Consider the following 20,960-nt stretch of genomic DNA (forward strand, 5'->3'; position numbering starts at 1 on the left):
ATGGAAAATGTTAATAAAAATTGAGAAAAAGTATTTTTAAAAATCCCGGAGGCTGTGAGGGACATATATTCACATGCAGAACACCAAATCCATATGTATACACATAAATAAATAAATATTTTAAAGTGGCAGAATGTAGAAGAAAACCATATATACACTGGAAAAACGGAAGGTCTGAGGAAGTGCCTTCTATTTGTGAGTCACTGAATACATATGGTACACCTGAAGCCCTCAATATGCATGGGGTTGAAAATCAGCCACAAATCAGTGACATAGACACTGGTCCTCATGTTTTCTGTTCAAAAAGAACAAATACAGGATTTAGGGAGATGGCTCACTGGGTAAAATGATTACTTACTATGCAAGTAAGAGGACCTAAGTTCAGATCCCTAGCACCTATATAAAATGCTGGGCATGGGTGTCATGTACCTATAATTATAGTTTTGGGGAAACAGACCGGAGGATCCCTAAGGATTGCTTGCTAGATAATATGGCCAAATTGGTGATCCCAAGGTTCAGTGAGAGGCCCTGTTCCAAAAATCAGATGGAAAGAGACCGAGGGAAACATCTGATGTTGACCTCTGGCCTGTACATGCATGTGTACACATGTATGTCCACAGACATGTGAACACTCATAAACACATGCTACCCTAAGGAAAAGGAGGAGGAAAAGGGGGTGAAGATGCAGAAGTACAAACACTGTTCATAGTTCTTTCCTGGGCTTTTGTCTGGCTATAATTGTAGCCAGAATGATTGCTCTGCATCTGTGCAACAGAACAAATTGTCCCTAGTGTCTTACATTTGTCAGGCCACCTTGTTTTCTGGCCTCACATCTGGACATTCAAATTGTCCCATCATTGGAGGACACTTATGTTGCTGAGTTCAACGAGAAAGTGACACATACATGAATTAATCCAGACAGCACATATGAACATTGGGTAAGCCAGTTTACAGACAGAGATCCCTATCTTTCATGGGTTGTGTTCCTTCCTTGCTTTTCATTGTGCATTTAAACATGCAATAAACCATGTGATTTTAACATTTTAGTGTGGATTACGAGTTTTGTAGTCAGCTCCGCAATGCTGGGATGAAATTAGAAACACACAGTTTATGGGAGGAATGGGATTTCTTTCAGTTTACAGATCCAGGGAAAGTTCTATCTTTGGCGGAAGAAGTTGGCTCTCATTCATAAATCCAAGCAGAGAGAGAAACCACCAGCAGCCAGCAGACACAAAATAGACAGCAAGTAGGGACCCCAGAGCTCACACCTCCCTGCATAACTTTGTGTTGGAATTCAGATGATACTTTAGGGCTGGACTCCAGGATCTACTCCCAGTGACACCTCCTGTAGCCAAGCTGCTAAAGTCCCGAATTACAAGCTTTAAGAAAAAAATAAAATAAAATAAAACCTGAGTTGCTGGACATGGTGGCACATGCCTTTAATCCCAGCACTTGGGAGGCAGAGGTAGGAGAATGACCATGACTGCGAGGCTACCCTGAGACTACATAGTGAATTAAAGGTCAGCCTAAGCTAAAGTAAAACCCTACCTGGAAAAAAAAAAAAAAAAAAAAAGGTCAAAACAAACAAACAAAAACACTTCAGTTTGTGGAGGACATACATTTACTATAGTGAAATTTTCTGTTCCATGGCATCAGAGTTAGCCTACTTGGCTAGAGACCTTTTGGGGAACTGCTGTTGTATCAAAGTCAGTTCTCACAGCAGTGCTATCTGACTTTTGCCTCTCATTTCTACTTTATATGCATAGCTGAGAGCAAATGCACTGGAGTGGGTATGGAAAATATCATTTCAGGAAAATGTTTGGCCACTTAAAGAGCCCATTTTACTGTGACAGGGATATATTCAATGTAGTCTGGCAGCAGCAAAGAAAGACTTCAGGGTTTATCAGGACAGTCACAGCCTTGTAAATCTGTTGCAAGCTCAAACTGTCCTTTCAAAAAGTGAGATCTAGTGACTGCTGAAGGTCACTATATCTCATAACTGTAAGCCAAAACAGGAGCCAAACTGTCTGAAGAGGCTTCAGGGACATTTGAGATAGTACTGCTGATCCTATCTGTGTCCTGGGTAATGACCAGGAACACATTCTAGTACATGCCATGAAATCACTAAAAATATAAACCACAGCTGTCACAATTAATATATTAGCATTCAATGATACAAAACAAACAGAGAATATGTGCTTATTAACAAGGCTTATTGGAGGTGTCACAGACATGGTTCAAACATTAAAAACTGCAGTTCTTTTCTGTTGTTAATTTAATCATGACATTGCACTGTCTGTTTGAAACTTGAAGACTTAACTTCAATATTACCTGTTGCTTAATTCAACAAAATATTTGCTCATTATCTAACACAGTTGAGGAATTGTTTTAGATATTTGAAACACAAAAATGAATAAGATTTAAACTATTTGACTCAACAAATGCTTTCAATATTTATTTCTTTATTTATTCATTTACTTACTTATTTGCAAGTAGAGAGAGAGAAAGAGGAGAGATGGGGGGAGGAGAGAGAGAAAGAGAGAATGAGCGCTCCAGGACCTTAGTCACTGCAAATGAACTCCATATGCATGAGCCACTTTTGTGCATCTAGCTTTATGTGGGTGCTGGGGAACTGAGCTTAGATGGTTAGGATTTGCAGGCAAGTGCTTTCACTACTGAGCCATCTCTTTAGTCCAACTAATGTTTTTAAGTGTTTTAAGTTTTAGGTACCAGGAAATCACAACACTGGTATAAAACCAAAGATATTCATCATTGATAAAAAGAACTCTAGTGGCTTGATAGTTTAATTATGATTCCAGTGAACCAAATGGTTTCAGTCCCTCAAATATCTTTCATACTTTTGAATTTTTTTCCTTTAGGGTATTTGCCTTGTAAGCACAAAACACGTTTCACCTCTAGCAAGTTTTTACAAGACCATATCCAAAGTTAGGAGAATGTAAGTGATAGGCAAAAGATGGATTATTGGCCTTTAACAGTTTTATATTTTTGTTGTTCATTTATTTATTTATTTATTTGAGAGTGATAGAGAGAGAGAGAGAAAGAGACAGAGAGAGAGAGAGAGATTGAGAACGAGCACCCCAGGGCTTCCAGCCACTGCAAACGAACTCCAGACGCGTGCGTCCCCTTGTCCATCTGGCTAACGTGGGTCCTGGGGAACTGAGCCTCAAACTGGGGGTCCTTAGGCTTCATAGGCAAGCGCTTAACCGCTAAGCCATCTCTCCAGCCCCTTTTATATATTTTTTTTAATTTTAATTTTTTTTTAAATTATTTATTTATTTATTTGAGAGCGACAGACACAGAGAGAAAGACAGATAGAGGGAGAAAGAGAGAATGGGCGCGCCAGGGCTTCCAGCCTCTGCAAACGAACTCCAGACGCATGCGCCCCCCTGTGCATCTGGATAACGTGGGACCTGGGGAACCGAGACTCGAACCGAGGTCCTTAGGCTTCACAGGCAAGCGCTTAACCGCTAAGCCATCTCTCCAGCCCAATATAATTTTTTTTTTAAAGAGATATGTACTATGGAAGTTTATAATATCTCTTATTGGCCTCTTTTTAAAGATATTCACATTAGTAGTTTCTAGAACTATTGTAAAGTCTATGCTATTCTGTTGCAGTCAGCTTCATATTGTTAGGATGAACCTCTAGACCAGAAATAAGTTATGGAAGGAAGGGAGTTTATTTGAAGCTTACAGATCCAGGGTGTAGCAGACAGCTTCATGTTCACTGAGATGAACTTCCAGACCAAGCACAGTTATGAAGGAAGGGATTTATTGAAGCTTACAGATCCAGGGGAAGTTCCATAATGGCAGAAGAAGCTGGCCTGCTTTCACAGGACCAAGGAGAGAGAGAGAGAGAGAGAGAGAGAGAGAGAGAGAGAGAGAGAGAGAGAGAGAGAGAGAGAGAGAGAGAGAGAGAGAGAGAGAGAGAGAGAGAGAGGGAAGCGCAAGCCAAAAAGACAAAAACCACACAGTATGCTTCAGTAGCTCCAGCTAGGCACACTTTGCATATCTTTAGATTGAAATCTGAAACCCATCACCACACCTTAAGATCCACTCAGTGACACTGCCTCCATCCAGGTGGCTGCAGATGCAAACTACAAACAAATAAAAAAATGAATATATTGGGGGCCATCTATTCAAACCACCACACAGGGGAAGTTTCATGATGGTGGAAGAAGCTGGCCCCCTTTCACAGGTCCACACAGAGAGAAAATACCACCAGCAGCACCATAAGCAAGCACACTCCAAGAACCCAGACCAAGCTCAAGCACTCTGAATACCTTTGATTGGAACTCCAGATCTGACACCACAGCTTTGGGATGGTCCCTAGGATTCACCCACAGTGATACCTAGTTACAACCTTGAATAAAACTTCTGAATCTACTGGGGACATCCATTCAAACTACTACACTATTCAAAGTGATATCCATCAGCCACAGTCTAGTGAGCATTTGCATTGTGACTTGAGTGACTTAAAAAATAGAATTTTAAAGTAAACTTTGTCAAATTTTTAGTTTAAATTTATATACTATAAGTGCTTAGTGGTTACCATATTGGACAACAAAACATCAATTTTTTAAAAATATTTCATTTTTGTTTATTTATTTGAGAGAGAGAGATACAGAAATAGGCAGGTAGAGAGAGACAGAGAGAATGGGTGCACCAGGGCTTCCAGCCACTGCAAAGGAACTCCAGATGCCTGCGCCCCCTTGTGCATTTGGCTTATGTGGGTCCTGGGAAGTTGAACCTGGGTCCTTAGGCATTTGCAGGCAAGCGCCTTAACTTCTAAGCCATCTCACCAGCCCATTTTTTTTTTTTTTTTTTTTATTAAAGGTAGATCATAGCTGGGCATGGTGGTGCACACCTTTAATCCCGGCACTCAGAAAGCAGAGGTAGAAGGGTCACCATGAGCTCAAGACTATTCTGATACTACATAGTGAGTTCCAGATCAGCCTGGGCTATAGCAAGATCCTACCTTGAAATCTCCTCCCCCACAAAAGTAGATCATATGCTACTAATAGTTACAGAAGTGAGGGTTAGTAAGAGATTTGCTTAAAATGGAAAGTTTGGGGAGACTCCTGGGCAGTGGCCAACAGTGAATGCCATGAAAAACAATAAAACAGACCATTATGTTCCTGAAACTACAATGGGGGAGGCTCACCACAAAAATCATGCCAGGGAGATGGCTCAGTGGTTAAGAGCACTTGGTGCACAGGCATGTGAGCCTGAGATTGCCTGAGTTTGATTCCCCAGCACCCACATAAACAGCTGTGGGGGGGGGGGGGGTTAGCCACACATGTTTATAATCTAGTTCTGTGGTATATGTGTGTGGGAGGGTGTATGTGTGGGGGGGTGCAGAACCTCAGGATTCCTGGGCTTGTTGACTGAAAAAAAAAAAAAAACAGTGGTAATGTCAGCTCTGGATTGAGTGAGAGACTCTATCTCAAGGAAATTGCAGCTGAGCAAAAAGAAGAGGTCACCCAATGTTCTCCTCTGGCTCTCTCTGCATGCACATGCACAGGGCGCTTACGTCAGCATACACACTACAGGCCCATCACATTACACACCACACCACACATTCTCTACACACATATACAAATATACCAAAAAAAAAAAAAAAGTCAAATAAGGAAAAAGAAGTCATCAGGATTGTCTACCCTGTGTCTAGATTCTAGAGTAACAGAAAAGGATGGAAAGTGGGAGGGAATGACTAGAAAGCACTGGGGGGTGAAAAAAGTTTCCAGAACCTCATGTTCTCCTAGAGAGGTAAGAAAAATGTATAAAACGAAGTATCTGAGTGTCTTTTCTTAAACATTTTATTCTTATGTACTTATTTGAGAGAGAGAGAGAGAGGGAGAAAGAGAGAGAGTGAGCGAGCGAGAATGGGCACCAGGACCTCCAGCCACTGCAAATGAACTCCAGATGTGTGCACCCCCTTGTGCATCTGGCTTAAGTGGGTCCTGGGTAGTTGAACCTGGGTCCTTTGGCTTTGTACGCAACACCTTAATGGCTAAGCCATCTTTCCAGTCCCTGAGTGTCTCTTTGATATCTTCTACAAGCCTTATATAGTGTAGCAAGACAGCAAGGATTCATAGCACAGAAGCACTGGAATGTGGTCCTACCATCCTTAAATCAACAGCTGATGTAATACTGTTTTACTGGACTGTGTGTACATGTGTATGTTTACAAGCAATTTCTCAGTTTCTATAGGACTTTCTAAAGAGGGATAGTCACAAACCCTGCAAGAACTCTAAAAGAACCAGTGAGGTCCTATAACTTTAAGTATTGTGATGTGCTTGAGGCCCAAGGGGGGATTAGCAGTAGCTAGACCTGTTGGGCAAAAAGCTGTCAGGAATAGGATAGCTTAGTTCAAGCTTAGAGTTTGGTGTGACTAAGGGACAAAAGACTAACATATATATATATATATATATATATATATATATATATATATATATACACACACACACACACACATATGAGATTCACACACACACACACACACACACACACACACACACACACACACACGGAGAGAGAATGTGTATGGACCGAGGCCTCCAGCCACTGCAAATGAACTCCAGATGCATGTGCCACTTTGTGCATCTGGCTTTTGTGGGTGCTGGGGAATTGAACCTTGGTCTTTAGGTTTCACAGGCAAGAGCCTTAACTGCTATGCCATCTCTCCACCCCAACTGTAACTTTCAAATAGCATTATCCTCTAAGACCTTTGTTATCTGGAAAATAACTAAACAAATTCTCTTATGGCCTCAGTGCTCGCCCAGAATGACAGAGGGTTCTGTGTGCTCCAAGGACTAACGTGCCACTGTTCCAGCCTCACTGAATTACTACTTGTGATATTTGTGACCTTTACTTTTGAAGATGGTCTAAGTGATTTCTGACCAAGATCAGCTGAAATTATTCATACAATAGGAAGCATTTTTCCTTGGATTGGTGGTAAATCCTGTGATACCTCTTTTTATGACTTATTTCATGTAGCTTTCTCAAGTATGGTAAATAAGAAGAGGACACATACTAAATTAATATTGGTAGTTGTAGTAAACATATTTCAACATAGACAAGCACATCTCCTTTCACTATAGGTCTTAAAATATTTATATACCCTAGGTTCATAGGCCAGCTAATGGCTATATCAATAGTAACATGGTAATTAAAAGCTTCCATATGGCTATAGTAAGAAGACTTCATTTTTTTAAAATTATTATTTATTTTTAAGCAGAGAGAGGGGAAGGGGGGATAATAGACACCCCAGGGCCTCTAGCCACTGCAAACAAACTCCAGATACATGCACCACTTTGTCCATCTAGCATTATGTGGTTACTGGGAAATTGAGACCAGGTCATTAGGCTCTGCAGGCAAGTGCCTTAACTGATGAGCCATCTCTCCAGCCCAGAAGTTTTAATCTTATTAAGAAAACAGGCCATGATGATGTTGATGAGGATAATTTTTTACAGAATAACTTTTAAATAATTTCAACAGAACTGTGACCCAAGGTAACAGCTTCCTTTCAAGGCTAGTTATAGGTTTAAAGCCACTTACTAGTGGCCATAAACTCTCTCTTCTTCTACCAAGTTAGTGTGCAGGCATGTATGTTCAGCACAAACATGGGAGCCCCTGGGCATTTAGATTTCAGTTTATTAAAATGAAATTGACTGAAAAATCCACTTTTCACCCTTACTAGATCCATAGCCACATGTGGCTAACTACATTGGACAGGACAACCCTAGAACTCCCTGCCCCTTTCCTTGGGGTAATGTTCCTTGTTAGACCCAGGCCATTGTGAAGTGCTCTACCCCTCTGTCACATGCCCAGCTCAAGTCTAGAACAATTCTATTACCATGAAGCATATTATTAGTGTTGGACATTATTAGACTTACACAGTTCAGTCTCAAAAATGCTGGTCAAATGATCCACTGTTCAAATTTATTTAAGTGTAAAAAATAGAGGATATTTACTTGCTGTTGGGAAAGCCATTGGGAAATGGTCTCTAAAATAAAATTGTAGAGCCCTAACTAGTAGTGCTCTGTAGAACCAGGCAAGAAAATTCTGCCAGGGCCCCTGCATTTTACAGGCTACAATCTAACTCTCCAGTTTCAACATTTCCAGGGCCGGGACCCAGAGCTTTCCTATGCTGGGCAACATTCCCTGGGCTCAGGAACCCAGAATACTCCTGTGAAAATTCCAAGGCCATCTCCAGACCTCTTCCTACAGTTCGCTCACTGTAGAACCAAATAACTTCTGAGCCCCAGTGGCAGTCTGAGGGTTGCTGTTTGAAGGTGCTCATGGGTGCGCATGGGTGTTCACAGACTTGTGGTGCGCCACCGGTTGGATGGACAGGTCACAGGAAGTAAAAAGGGCAGGAGGTGTGCAGGTCAAGGGACTCTGGTACTCCTAACTTGCTCTTTCAGGGTGGAACTCCAAGGCCTGCGAGAAGTCTGTAAATAAAAGTGTCCTTCTAGGTCGTGAAGGAGGTATACTTCTCAGGATAGAGTAAAACTCATTGTTGTCTTGATATGAGTCCAGAAAAACTCATTGTTCTCTTGATATGAGTCCCTGTAAAATTTACACACAGGGTAGAGAAGCAAGGACTTCTCTCCCCCAACTTTCCCCACTCTCCCCCCTCCTCCCCAATGGTTGGCAGGTTCTTAGCTGATGGCCAGCAATAGCTTCAGAGCTCACTTTATTAGAGAAGAACCTGTTTCCCAGCTCTGGTGTAGTCAGCATGAGACCAAATGAGGTGGTAAAACAGTTTTCTTCGGAGATAACTGAGTTTCCAGTACTTTCTAGGTCAGGTTGGTTAGGAAGGCAATCCAAGCCTCAGGGCGTGTTCCCCAGGCGCAAGGGGCGGCCCCCAGGGGCGCACAGGGCGGCTTTGTCTGCAGCGGGGCAGACGCCCGAGTTGGAGTTTGGACTGGAACTTTTTTCCGGCCTGTGCACGAGTTACGGTGCCCAGCGGGGCGCGCACGCTCGGCTCCTCCGGAGCGGGCGCGCCCAGAGGTCTGGGTCGGGATCTGGCCCCGCAGGTCCCGGGGCGCGCGCGGGCCTCAGCCGCTCGGGAGGGCGCCGGGGAGTCGGGGCGGTGCCGGAGGAGGGGCCGGGCCGGGCCGGGCGCAGGGCGGTGGGGAGGAGCCGCCGCGGGCCGGGCCCGGGCGGAGGAGGAGGAGGCGGAGGAGGCGGAGAAGGAGGCGTCGCTCCCACCGGGCCGTGCAGCGGCGCTGGGCGGCCGTGACCCCCGCGGCTCCCGGGAGGCTGAGCGCGGCCGCCTGCGGACAAAGGAGCATGTCGGCGCGGAGGAGGGCCCGTGTCCCCGCCGTCCGGAAGCTCCGGGCGCCTCTGGGCCCGCGCGCCCGCTAAGGCCAGTGCGCCGCCCGCCGCTCGGCCCGCAGGCCCGGCTCGCAGCATGGAGCCGCCCGGGCGCCCGCGGGGCCGAGCGCTGCTGCCGCCGCCGCCGCTGCTGCTGCTGCTGCCGCTCGCGCTGCTCGGAGGAGGAGGAGGCGGCGGCGGCGGCGTGGGCGGCGGCGGCGGGGTCGGGGCGCTGCCTGCCGGCTGCAAGCACGACGGGCGGCCGCGCGGAGGCACCGGCCGGGCAACGAGTGCCCCCGAGGGCAAGGTGGTGTGCAGCAGCCTGGAGCTCGCGCACGTCCTGCCCCCGGACACGCTGCCCAACCGTACCGTCACCCTGTGAGTAGCCCTGGCGAGCTCCCGGTCCTCTCTCTCTCTCTCTCTCTCTCCCCCCCCTCCCCTCCCGGCTCTCTCGGTTTCTCCCGGGCGCCAACTTTTGCGGGCATCCTCGCTCCTTTGTGTGAACGGGGAGGGGGGTCAGGGGGGTGGTGCTGGGGAAAAGCCCTCGGCCGTGCTCGGCGGGCGGGGTGCAATGGTAGTGGCGGGGTGCCCGGCACGTGAGACACCCTCCGGCTCCGGTAGTTTGCAAAGAAAAAGTTTTTGGGTTCCCCGAGCGCGCCCCGCGCCATCCCCGTGGTTGCGCTTGGGCTGGCGGCGCCGGGCCACGTGAGGACGCAAGTAAACACGGCGGAGCAGGCTCATTCATCCCGGGCGGGCGCGCGCTCCCTGGAAGCGCGCTGGCAGATGCTCCTCGTCCGTCCCGGGCAGACTGAGTGGCACCCAGATCGTAGGTTGCAGAACACCAGTGCTCGGAACGTGCCCCTGTGATTTTTACCCCCCAGACCACCAGACGCCCTCGCCGTTTGCTATCTTAGCTTTATTGCAGTGTTAGAGCACCTTCCAAGAGACGTGTTATTAAGGGGTTAGGAACGTGGGCTGAAGTTGTGCAAGCCCCTTCCAGGCCCATTCTCCGCCCGAGAGAGCTCTTGTTCAACAGCCAAGACCTTGGGAACTGAAAACTGCGTTTGTGGAAGTGAGCCTTTCCACTCCACAGACTTTGGCATTTCGCGTTGAGTTTCTACCTGGAGGGAAAGATTTTAGTAACTTAACTGTGTTCTAGGAGCCACACTGTCCAGTTCTGCAAGCTTAGTTCTTTCTGCCAATCCTAGCTGCACAGTTGACCCCGGTGACTTAGGTTTTTTTTTTTTTTTTCTCTTCTGAACGATGAATTGGGTTGGGAAAGTTTAAGCCTGAGTGCTTCTAATGGATATTTTGTTAGACTGAAATGTGAGTCCCAGGGGCTGCTTGTTCCTCAGTGTTTTTTTGGTTCCTTTCCTCAAAAAGAATCAAGGCTACTATTCTACACATAAGAAGGCAAGAGCATGCCTGAACTCTGAAAGCGCTTAAAATGCAGTTTTTAACTTAGCCCAACATCAGCAAGAGGAGATAGGATGCAATGGATACAAATGGTTTTGTCAACACCCTTGTTTACTCTTCACTTCCTTTATCTTACTTTTTTTGGGGGGGGAGAGGGCGAGGATTAGCACACTCCATGTGTTTTGGTTCATGGATGGGTCCAGCCGGTTTTATTTTGTTTTGTTTGACTCCTTTATCAACACATTACCATTTGGTGGTAGCAGCACTTGGAATTACTGATTTCTTGGCTAGGTGCTTTGAAGTGGAAAGTATGGGTACCTTTTCACAGTCTTGAGTTTAGTGGGGAAAAGTCCCGTGTTGGAGAAGTCCCCATGGCTGAAAATCAGTCATCCTGCAAGGGATGTGATAAACTTAGGTTCTGGGTCAGTGAGTGGTACTCAAGTTGATTCCTGTTTATGTCCACTTTCTCTGGAATGACAATTCCAGCTGGACTGGGTCAAATGCATGTAAATTGTTGATTTTGACTTTGCTTTGCAGGGAAAAAACAAGATTATATTGTAGAAAATCACTTTTTGGCTTATTATTAATTTAATTATTATGCTATATTTTTCATGAGTGTATGCATGTAAATATCTTTGAACTATCAGGTTGATCATTTTTTTTTGCACTCAAAAGCTGTTTAGATGGAAATAAAATTAGAAATATTAATATAGTGAATGGTAAGCATCAGCTAAGGCTTATGTTTTGGATAAAGACTTCAGGGTGTTTCAGACCTATAAAGGGCCTGTTCAGGAAAACACTAGACCAAGAGCAGCTTGTGGGTGGGGAGAGGTTTTTTGTTTTGTTGTTTTTGTTTTATTGGCTTACAGACTTGAGGGGAAGCTCCATGATGGCAGGGGGAAACGATGGCATGATCAGAAGGTGGACATCACCTCCTGGTCTGGAAACAGCAAAGGAGAGTGTGCCAAACACTGGCAAGGGGAAACTGGCTGGAATACCCATATGCCTGCCCACAACAGTACACTGCCCCCAGGAAGTGTTAATTCCCAAATTGCTATCAGCTGCAGAGTATTCAGAACACCTAAGTTTATGGGGGACACCTGATGCAGACCACCGCAGGGCCTTAGGGACCACGTCTGGCGTTTATGGGGCAAGGAATCCAAAGCTCTGGGTAAATGGCAGGTCCAAGTTCGCAAAGCGATGTGGTTTCTGGGTCTTGTTCCCAGACTCATGCCTTGCAGTTCGTATTTTTCTCATATATCCTCCATTGCCTTTTTGTTACTGTTTGTTCAACATAGTTTTCATAGAGTGGCTCCTCTGTGGATGGAATCATGTGGTGGTTTGGATTATGTGTTAGTTTCCTATAGCTGCTGCAAATTGCCACACACTTGGTAGCTTGAAACAACAAATTTATTCTTCCACAGTTATAGAGCCCAGAGACCAAAGGGAGGTTTCAGAAGGACCATGCTCCGTCCAAAAACTTTTGAACAGAATCCTTTCTTGCTTTTACATTCTGATGTCCCTCAGTTTGTGACAGCATAACTCCAATTTCTCTGCTTTCATCTGGCTTTTCCCCTTGTGTTCTTGTGTCTCAGATCATCTTTTTTTTTTTTTTTCTCTCAGAATAACAGCAGGCATTGATTGAATTGAGGAACGACCCTAAGTCCCAAATGATCTATCTCATGTAAGATCCTTCTCTTCATTATTCCTGCAAAGACTGTTTCCAGATAAAGTCACATAGGTACTGACAGTTAGGACGAGGGTGTGTATCTTGTGGAGAGGTGCTGTGCAACTCATTACAGGATAGGAATCAAATCACCATCCAGGGCAGGCGATGTAGCTCAACTTGCTTAGCCTGTACACTGCCAAGAGAAATAAATAGTGTTTTGCCTTTTCTCCTCCAGGAATTTACAGGTATTTGGGGAGGAGAATCCATGAGTAAAGGTAAACACGTGATTACTGTGGTAAACATGTAGCAAAAGGAGCCCGGAGGTGGACAGCCAGGGCCCTCCTTTTTGAGCACAGTTGGTGTTATATCCAAGAATTCTGAGTCACTTTTGGAGAAATGAATGAGTCCAATCACTGAAGAAACGGGTGGAGGAGAGCAAGTGAGGAGAGCTGGAGTGGGCATAATACCTCAGGCCTGCTGAGGCCAGTGTTCCGTGAATCCTCTGCAGTTGGTGGTGGTGTTGGGATGCTAAAGGCAAGTGTCCGGTGCCCAGATCGTCATAAGAGAGGCTCTGGAGGCCAGTTTAAGGATGTGGCAGCCTCCCTGATTTTGGTCCTTGTCTCTTTCTTAGGTGTGGCCAGGGGTTTTTGGTAAGCTGTGATAGTGCTACAGAGAAGAAAGCTTCATTCATTGGAGGACGGCAAGGATATAATTAGCTTTCTGTTGATGATGGAATGGAACTTGCTATAGCCGGAAGCTCAGACTTTCAACAGTGTTAGTGACTAGCACTCATTTCTAGAGCCATGTTTACCAGTAGAAGTCTGGCAGAAGCGTTTGGTTGGCCATACTTGTGCCCAGGCTCTCACACAGACTTGTTGGAGGATGAAATTGCATGTGTTACTTTAGCATACAAATTGAACAACAACAACAACAACAAAGATAGATGTTTTTGCAGGACATGGCAATTACTTACCATATTCCCATTTTTTACATGGGTGATGTCTCCAAATATACATACATACATACATACATATGTTTGTTTGTTTGTTTGTTTTGTTTTTCAAGGTAGGGTCTTGCTTTGGCCCAGGCTGACCTGGAATTCATTATGTAGTCTCACTCACAGTAGTCCTCCTACCTTTGCCTCCCAAGTACTGGGGCTGAAGACATGTGTCACAGTTCCTGGCTGGCCTTGTTTTAAAATTTTAAGAACTCTATTAATGGAAAGTTTCACAGGTTTAGTCCTGTTTTTCCACATGTGTGTCTTCCTTGCAATGCCACATGCTGATTCTAGACAAACAAGTAAAATTATCATGGTTTGTCAGGGAAGTTAAGGAGAGTTGTTACTGAGGGCTGGCCATCTCTCTTTGAATCTTAGTCCATCACAAGGAAAAACACATTGTTCCTTCCACCCTGCTAACTTCTGTAATCATAAAAGGTCCTTTCCACTCCTTCCAACTTCCTCCCTCACCCTGTGTCACCTTTGAGAACACCAGAGCAGTGGGGCATGAAGCCCAGGTTTTTTTCTTGACAAATTACAATAATGTATAAGTTTGGGTTTTTACTATAAAAATGTTACATTGTTTCCTATCAAGTTTAACTGCTAATTAGTTGGACATTTGCAGTGTGGCCCAGTATCAGGTACAAGAACAGAAATGTCTGTATTGTTCACAAACTTAAACGTTGGGGAGAAAGGGTTTACTGCATAGGAAGCAGGCTCTTAGGATGCAGTTAGAGAACGTCTGGAGTGCCATAGGCTATCCATTGTTGCGGCTGTTTCTGTGTTTAGGGGACCTGAAAGCAGAGATGTCTGTGTTGCAGTGGAGCCTCTGGAAGAAGTCAGGACTTGCACATGACCTGGTGGAAGAGAGAGATTGGACTAGAGGAGTGAGAGCAGAGCATGGTGGCTGTTAGAGGAGGGCCTAGTGGCTGTCTTAGTTGAAGTGGAGAGAAACTTTGTTGAACCACTGATGGAGAGGCAGTTTTCAGACACGGGGCTTACTGTGGTATTTCAGATACCTGTCTTGTTGAGGTGACTGGGGGAGAGATGGGGAGGAAAAGGAGGGATTCAGGTAAGTCCACATGGGAACATGTGGAGCTTGGCAGGAGTCTCTGGAGGAGGAGCCACTAAGCCTGGGGCAGCAAAGGGAGAATTGGCCATGGGAGTCAAAGAAGTTAACATTTCAATGCAAAAGAGTTGCTTGTGGCAAGACCACTTGTGGGAAGATCAGGGCTAGGCTTTGGTGGTTCAGAGCTTGAGGTGCCCATGGCGAACAGTGTCCAACTAAAGATAAGTGCTGCTCTCATGGTTAGCCAGATAACCTCCTTCAGGGAGATGGTGGTAGATACTGTAGACTCCTAACTCATTCATCAAAGTAGAAAATAAGAGGCTGATGAGAATTCAGCAGTAAAGGAGATATAACACACCCTCCAAAGGCCCTGAGTGCATTGCAGAAGAGGGGACAAAAAGAATGGAAAAGCCAAAAGGTGGGAAGGTGTGTTTGGGGCATTGTCTCCTCCTCCAAAGACTGACCTGTGCATGCATGACTCCACAGTGAACGCTGATAACCCCTCTGAGGAGGACCCTTAGTGGAAGGTTGGGGGAGAGGGGTCAGAAGAGGAGAACTTGATGGTAATTTGACCAATTTGCAGTATATTCATACATGAAATTTCCCAATAAAAATTAATTAAATTTTAAAATTTAAAATTATAAAAAATGTAGTGTCTGTGGAACATTCAACGCAAGGGAAAGACACCAGGCTGGGTGGCTTCAGGGGAAAAATATGCTGGGAGATTGGAAACAGCACACGCATGAGGCAGATGGTATGAGAAACCAAATGGGTACAGTTTGGAAGGAAGGTAGGTTTCCTGGAAAGGTGAAGAGAGCACATTTGAACAGGACTGGTGTCAGTTCCCAGGAGGAGGAATGCAGTAGAAGGACTGGTGGGATGGGAACTGAATACAAGTAGAGAGTTTGGCATTTAATGGATGGCGAGTGATCGGAGAGAGGGTGGAAGTAGACACAGAGGAGGGCAGAGGCTGTGGGTGTCAGCGAAGGAGAGCTCCTGCCCCATTGCTCTGGTGTTCTAGTCCGTGGCAGGGAGAGGGAAGAAGGTAAGAAGAGGAGTGAAGGAGGAGTAAAACAAGAGTAGAACAGGTCTTCTGTGATTACAGAAGCCAGCAGGGTAGAGGTATGCCTACTTTTCCTCGTGATGGACTCAGCTTTGAAGGGAGGTGGCCAGCCGTCTTGTTTTCTCCAGATGTATTCAGCCTTGAGATGTAGTTCCTTGTAGGTACTTTGTTGCTTTCTTGCCAGAGGAGGGTAGTCAGGGGAGGAGGTGGCAGGAGTTCTGCCAGGGTGCCAGGGAGTTAGAGTCAAGAGTAATAAGGCTGTAATCTTTGGACTCAAGATGTTTCACATATATGAAATATATATATAGATGTTTTACTCTACAGCTGCATTATCCTGCATTTGGTGTAGATTAGTTTTCGTTTTCATAGCTGTCTTTTGAGGTCCTGCTTCCTTGCAAGTACGCCTTAGTGCTGGAGGCTCTGGGATTTAATAAGAAGACAGGCTGCTTTCTTTAAAAGTTCAGTCTCAGAGAAGTCAGAGCAATCAGCAGAGGTTGTATTTAGCTCCTTGTAGAAGCCTGGGTAAGACCCACCCCTGCCTTGGGACTTACGCTGTGGTAAGTTCTGAATCCTTTGAGATCTAGCTCAACTGCTGTGAATTTTTCAGGCTTTCCTCCTCTCTTTGAGTGCTTGTGTCACTTTCTATTCCTCCTCTTCTTCCCTCTTCACTTCCTCGCTGGGGGTCGAACCCACTGTCTCATGCAGGCTACTGTGCTCTGTACCATGGAGCTTTGTCTGCATTCCTCTTGTGGCCCTTTCCAGGACACTGGGTGTTGTCCTCATAAACACATACCCTTGAAGGGAAGGACTCTGAGGCCTGTCCTAGCGTAGCACTTGGAGAATGGGTGGGTATAAAATTGTCCTTTATTGGCAAAAGTATTCCTAACAAAGACACAAGGATAGATGGTAGAAAATCCAGACAAGTTAGGGATAAAAGAGGGATGTGAATTCAGAGTTTTACCCTGTTAAAAGCAAATGAAATCATTTGTTTATTTAGTTTGCTTCAGCATGGCATAACTGTGGGATCTGTGATTCAAAAATGGATGGATTAAATGTCTCTACAGTTACATTTGACCTACTTGATCGTATAAAGCAGCCTAAATTCTGATCAAGAATATAACTAGAAATACTGCACAGTTTGGGGTAAACTTAGGCATTAGGTCCTTGAATGTAAATGTTGGTTCTTTCTGATATGATGACAGTGTTTTATGGGACCCAGCCTCTGAATTCTGTTTGGAGTCCTTCAGCATCAGGAATACAGGAGAGAAGTTGGTGGGTTTGGCAGTATGCCAGATCCAGACACTAAGGAACACAGGAACATGTGGAGAGATTTGTTCCAGTGTTGTTTCCACTTCTGTCCCCAGGAGCCTATAACCATGTTAAAAAGCAAGCAAAAGACAAGTAAAAACAGCTGGAACAAAATTCAGAAAGTGAATGAATTCTTTCTTACTTATTTTTTCTGAGACAGGGTCTCACTGTATAGCCCTGACTGGCCTTGAACGTCGAGTAATCCTCTTTCTTCTATCTCCTGAATGCTGGGATTACAGGTCTTAAAAGTCCTGTAACAGCACCTGGCTAGTAGAATTTCTTCTAAGACTATTTGGTGACTTTTAACTCACTCAGCTGCTTCTTGGAAAGCATTTGTTTCTACACTAGCTTGACCCCATGGTAAGTCCAGAGAATATATAACTAATTCATTATTGTGTCAACATTTTTCCTATAAACAGAAAAATTCAGACTCATTCTTCATTAAGTTTTAGTATCATGTTAATTCAATTTTCACAGAGCTTAAGAAGCTATAGATAGAAACTTGCTCCAAAAGTTTTTAATTGTTGCCTGTCTAAATTTACTTTACAACTCAATATGCTTTTAACACACTATAAACAGTTTAGCTGCATGCATATTCAAATATAATTTTACTCATAGGAAAGCCCTTCAAAAAGGAAGTTCATCCCATGGTTGGGGTTTTCTTTGTTTCTTTTTAAAAATTAATTTATTTATTTATGAGGGAAAGATATATATATATAAAGAAAATGGGCAGGCTAGAGCCACTTGCCATTGCAAATGAAGTCCGGAAGCATGCACCACTTTGTGCATCTGACTTTACATAGGTACCGGGGAATTGAACCTGGTCTGGCAGACTTTGTAAGCATGTGTCTTGAACTACTCCATCTCTCCAAACCCAGATTTTTCATTGATTAAACTTTTCATCACTTTTGCATTGTCCAGTAAAGGAATCTCTGCATGCTGGAGTGGGCAGGGGACGGAGATACCGTCAGTGACTCCAGAGACTCTTGTGTATCTCTGTCACTTTGAGTGCCATACTGAGCAGAGCAGCTGTCGGGATTTGCATTTGCTTTTTACTTAGTGAAACATGTCTTGTCCTCCAGTTCTTCCTGTTTAGAACCTGGAGGGGACAAGAGCATGGCTGGACCCCAACTCCCAACACCCAGCCTTCTGCTCCTTCTATCTGAGTCTCTTTTTTTCTGCTTGTCTCTGTGCCTTCCCACATACGGTGAGGTGTCCAAAGCTAGAACTTACTTCTGCCAGCCACTCTTCTCTAGTGTTATTTTGATGGTAGATGCCCTAGTATTGAAACTGCTTGGATGCTTGTAGCAGATAGACATCCAGCATTTGTGGTAGTTTAGGAGAATCAGGTGACTCTTTGTCTCTGAACTTGACTGTTTTGGGCCTGTTACATGAATATCCTAGTCTCACGTGACCATTCTGGAGTTCCTCCACTTCCTTTTTAGCTGTCTGGTATCTGTCATGTCTCCTTTAGTAGCTGTGACTGTCCAGTTCTTGATGATGTGATCTACCCTGCTTTTGCCCCACTCGCGCTCTGCTAAGGCAGCAGTGCATGCAGAAGGGTGACTTGAGGGGTTTTAGAAATGCTAGCAGGCATGCAGGAGTTTCCATAGGGGAATTTGCATGACTGGCTTAGGAAGGGTCTTGCTAAAGGGATCTAAGTGGTGAATTTTCTTATTTCATGACCATTACTGTTTTCTCTTTCATGTCCATTTCCTAAGCACTAAGCCTTGCTGTAGCCCTGAACGTCTCAGACCTGCTGCACACAATTACTCCATTGTTTATGCAAGTCTTTCCAAGATCTTTCACATCATGACAGGACACCTAGGTGATGGTGTTATGCGACATGCCAAAATAAGCTGGTTAAGGTTGCTGTAGGCTAGACTGGCCTATAGCCATTAAGCTGGTAGAAGGGATCAACTATCTCCACTTTTCTGTAGCCTTCTTCGGAATGTGCATTTCATTTGTTTCAGCCAAGTAGCATTAAACCTTCATTCTTGGACCACCATTCCCTGTTTCTATGTTGTTGTTTGGGGGTGGGTCTCTGGAAATTGGTATTTTTCAGTGATTCCAATGTCTTCTCAGGTGGAAACCCATTGTATAGGATCCCAGCAGCTTGAAGGGTTGACTGAAGTCACCAGCTGTCACCCCCTGCAGCCAAAGAAGATGGACGAACCGAGGAACAAATGGAGGGCAGCTGTCTCTATGGAGGGAAGGGCTCTTCAAGTGGAGCAGAGCTGTGGAATCAAGTGCCATTCCTGAGACTGCCCCTGAGACAGATAGCTGAGGGCTGTAGGCTGGGCCCTTATTCATAGGAGTCAAGAATGGCTTCTTAAAATAAGGAGCCGTGTGCAGATGCTGGGTGTTAGGGCAAGCTGTGAGGCAGGGATAGTGAGGTGATAAGACATGCATGGAGGAGCCAAAGGAATAAACTTGAAAGGGCTTAACAACTGCCAGCATTTGTCCAGCTGGCATTTGCGGGCTTAGCGTGTCTTTGGATTGGGACAAATACAGTCCTGCTCAAGCCTCTTTAGTCCTTTTCTTAGATTTAAAAGAAGAGATTTGTTTCTTGGCTTTATTGGAGGCCCAGTTTCCTACGTGTGTACTTTCTGTAGAACTTTTTTTTTAACTTTACTAGTCTGATAAATAAATTAAAAAAATAGATTTGTTTTAGTCTGTATTCTAAGTGAGGTTTACTGTAATTTTTAAGTGTATAGAAACACCATTTGCATTTGAATACCACCTGTGAAATTCTTTTTTTTTTTTTATTTGAGAGAGAATGGGCATATCAGGGCTTGCAGCCACTGCAAACGAACTCCAGATGCATGCTCCACCTTGTGCATCTGGCTTACATGGGGCCTGGGGAATTGAACTGAGGTCCTTTGGCTTTGCAGGCAAGCACATTAACTGCTAAGCCTTCTCTCCAGTCCTGAATGTTTTTAATTTCTAATAATTTTTTTTCAGTTGACTCTTCCTGTGGAGACAAGCTATCATCTGATAGTATGCGCATTTCATTGTTTTTGGTCTGTTTCAGCTGGTGTGAGGGAGGCAGGTCCTTGGACCTCCTTGTATTGCTGACTTCACAGTTGGCATGGGTGCCAGCGAGGCCATGGTGAGAGATTATCAGGGCACATAACTTATTTGCTGGGCCATGTATTAGGTTAGCTTTCAGGAATTTGCCAGTTGCTTTTGGCTCCTTATCAATTCAGTTCACTGATATTCTTGGTTCTTAGCTTCAGTAAAACACAAATATTCCGACTTTTGTCCTTTTCCCCCCCTCTTCCCATATTTTCTCCTATGTTTAAATTTCACAATATGTGACTTGTGCATATTTGTAATCTTCCTGAGAGATTGCTATGGAAGGGTAGGTCTGTATGTTATCTATGCTACATGAAGAAGGCAGAATTGCTATCTTCACAGTTTGTCAAGAACTTTCATCAAACCCATTTATGAGCTCTTGTGATGACAAGCCACAGAGTGGAGAAACATCTGCAAGATTGCTGGCTTTGTGTGTGGAAGTGCTGCCCCCACCTGTTGAAGAAGTGAACTTGTAGACCCAGATGTTTTTCCACTTGAGGACTAAATATGCTCCTTTCAGGGCTGGAGGAAGTGGAGGCTCCCTAGCCTTGTCTGGACTCCTCATCTCGGCTCCTCGCTCCCCAGTCCCCAGGCACAGGGAATTGTATGTGATTGGTAAATGTGAGTTATACTTGTAACTTCTGTTAGGAAGACATTTCTCATGCGATTCCAAGTGACTGGCTCCACCTGAGCCTCATCTGTTCCTCAAAGGTGTCAGAGACTGGTCTGCTCCCTCTGTGGGGAGCACCTGCTGCGGAGACACACATCTAACAAGGACTCCTGCGCTGGCCTCACATTGTGGGTGCAAGAGCAGGCAGAGTGTGGGTCGCGCAGGGAATGACATACTGCTTTACATTTGCCCTAGACTGGTCGGAAACTTAGTTTCAAGTGTGGGACTATAATGATGGCTTTTTAATTAGTGTTAAAGTTATCTTTCTTCTTATTTATTTATTTGAAAGAGATAAAGAGGCAGATGGGGGGGGGGAGGGAGAGGGAGAGAGAGAGAGAGAAAGAGAGA

At 44.8% G+C, this 20,960-nt stretch overlaps 1 protein-coding gene across 1 annotated transcript in view; it reads left to right on the plus strand.

Moving 5' to 3' along the window:
* The first annotated feature begins 9,439 nt into the window (after window positions 1-9,439).
* The window catches only part of Adgra3 (adhesion G protein-coupled receptor A3), a 125,491-nt gene continuing 113,970 nt past the window's right edge, over window positions 9,440-20,960 (plus strand). The window contains exon 1 of the mRNA XM_004656090.3: window positions 9,440-9,720. Coding sequence (XP_004656147.3) covers window positions 9,440-9,720 — 281 coding nt within the window. The remainder of the gene's footprint in view (window positions 9,721-20,960) is intronic.

The sequence above is a fragment of the Jaculus jaculus genome, chromosome 11, assembly GCF_020740685.1.
Source record: "Jaculus jaculus isolate mJacJac1 chromosome 11, mJacJac1.mat.Y.cur, whole genome shotgun sequence".
Classification (NCBI taxonomy): domain Eukaryota; kingdom Metazoa; phylum Chordata; class Mammalia; order Rodentia; family Dipodidae; genus Jaculus; species Jaculus jaculus.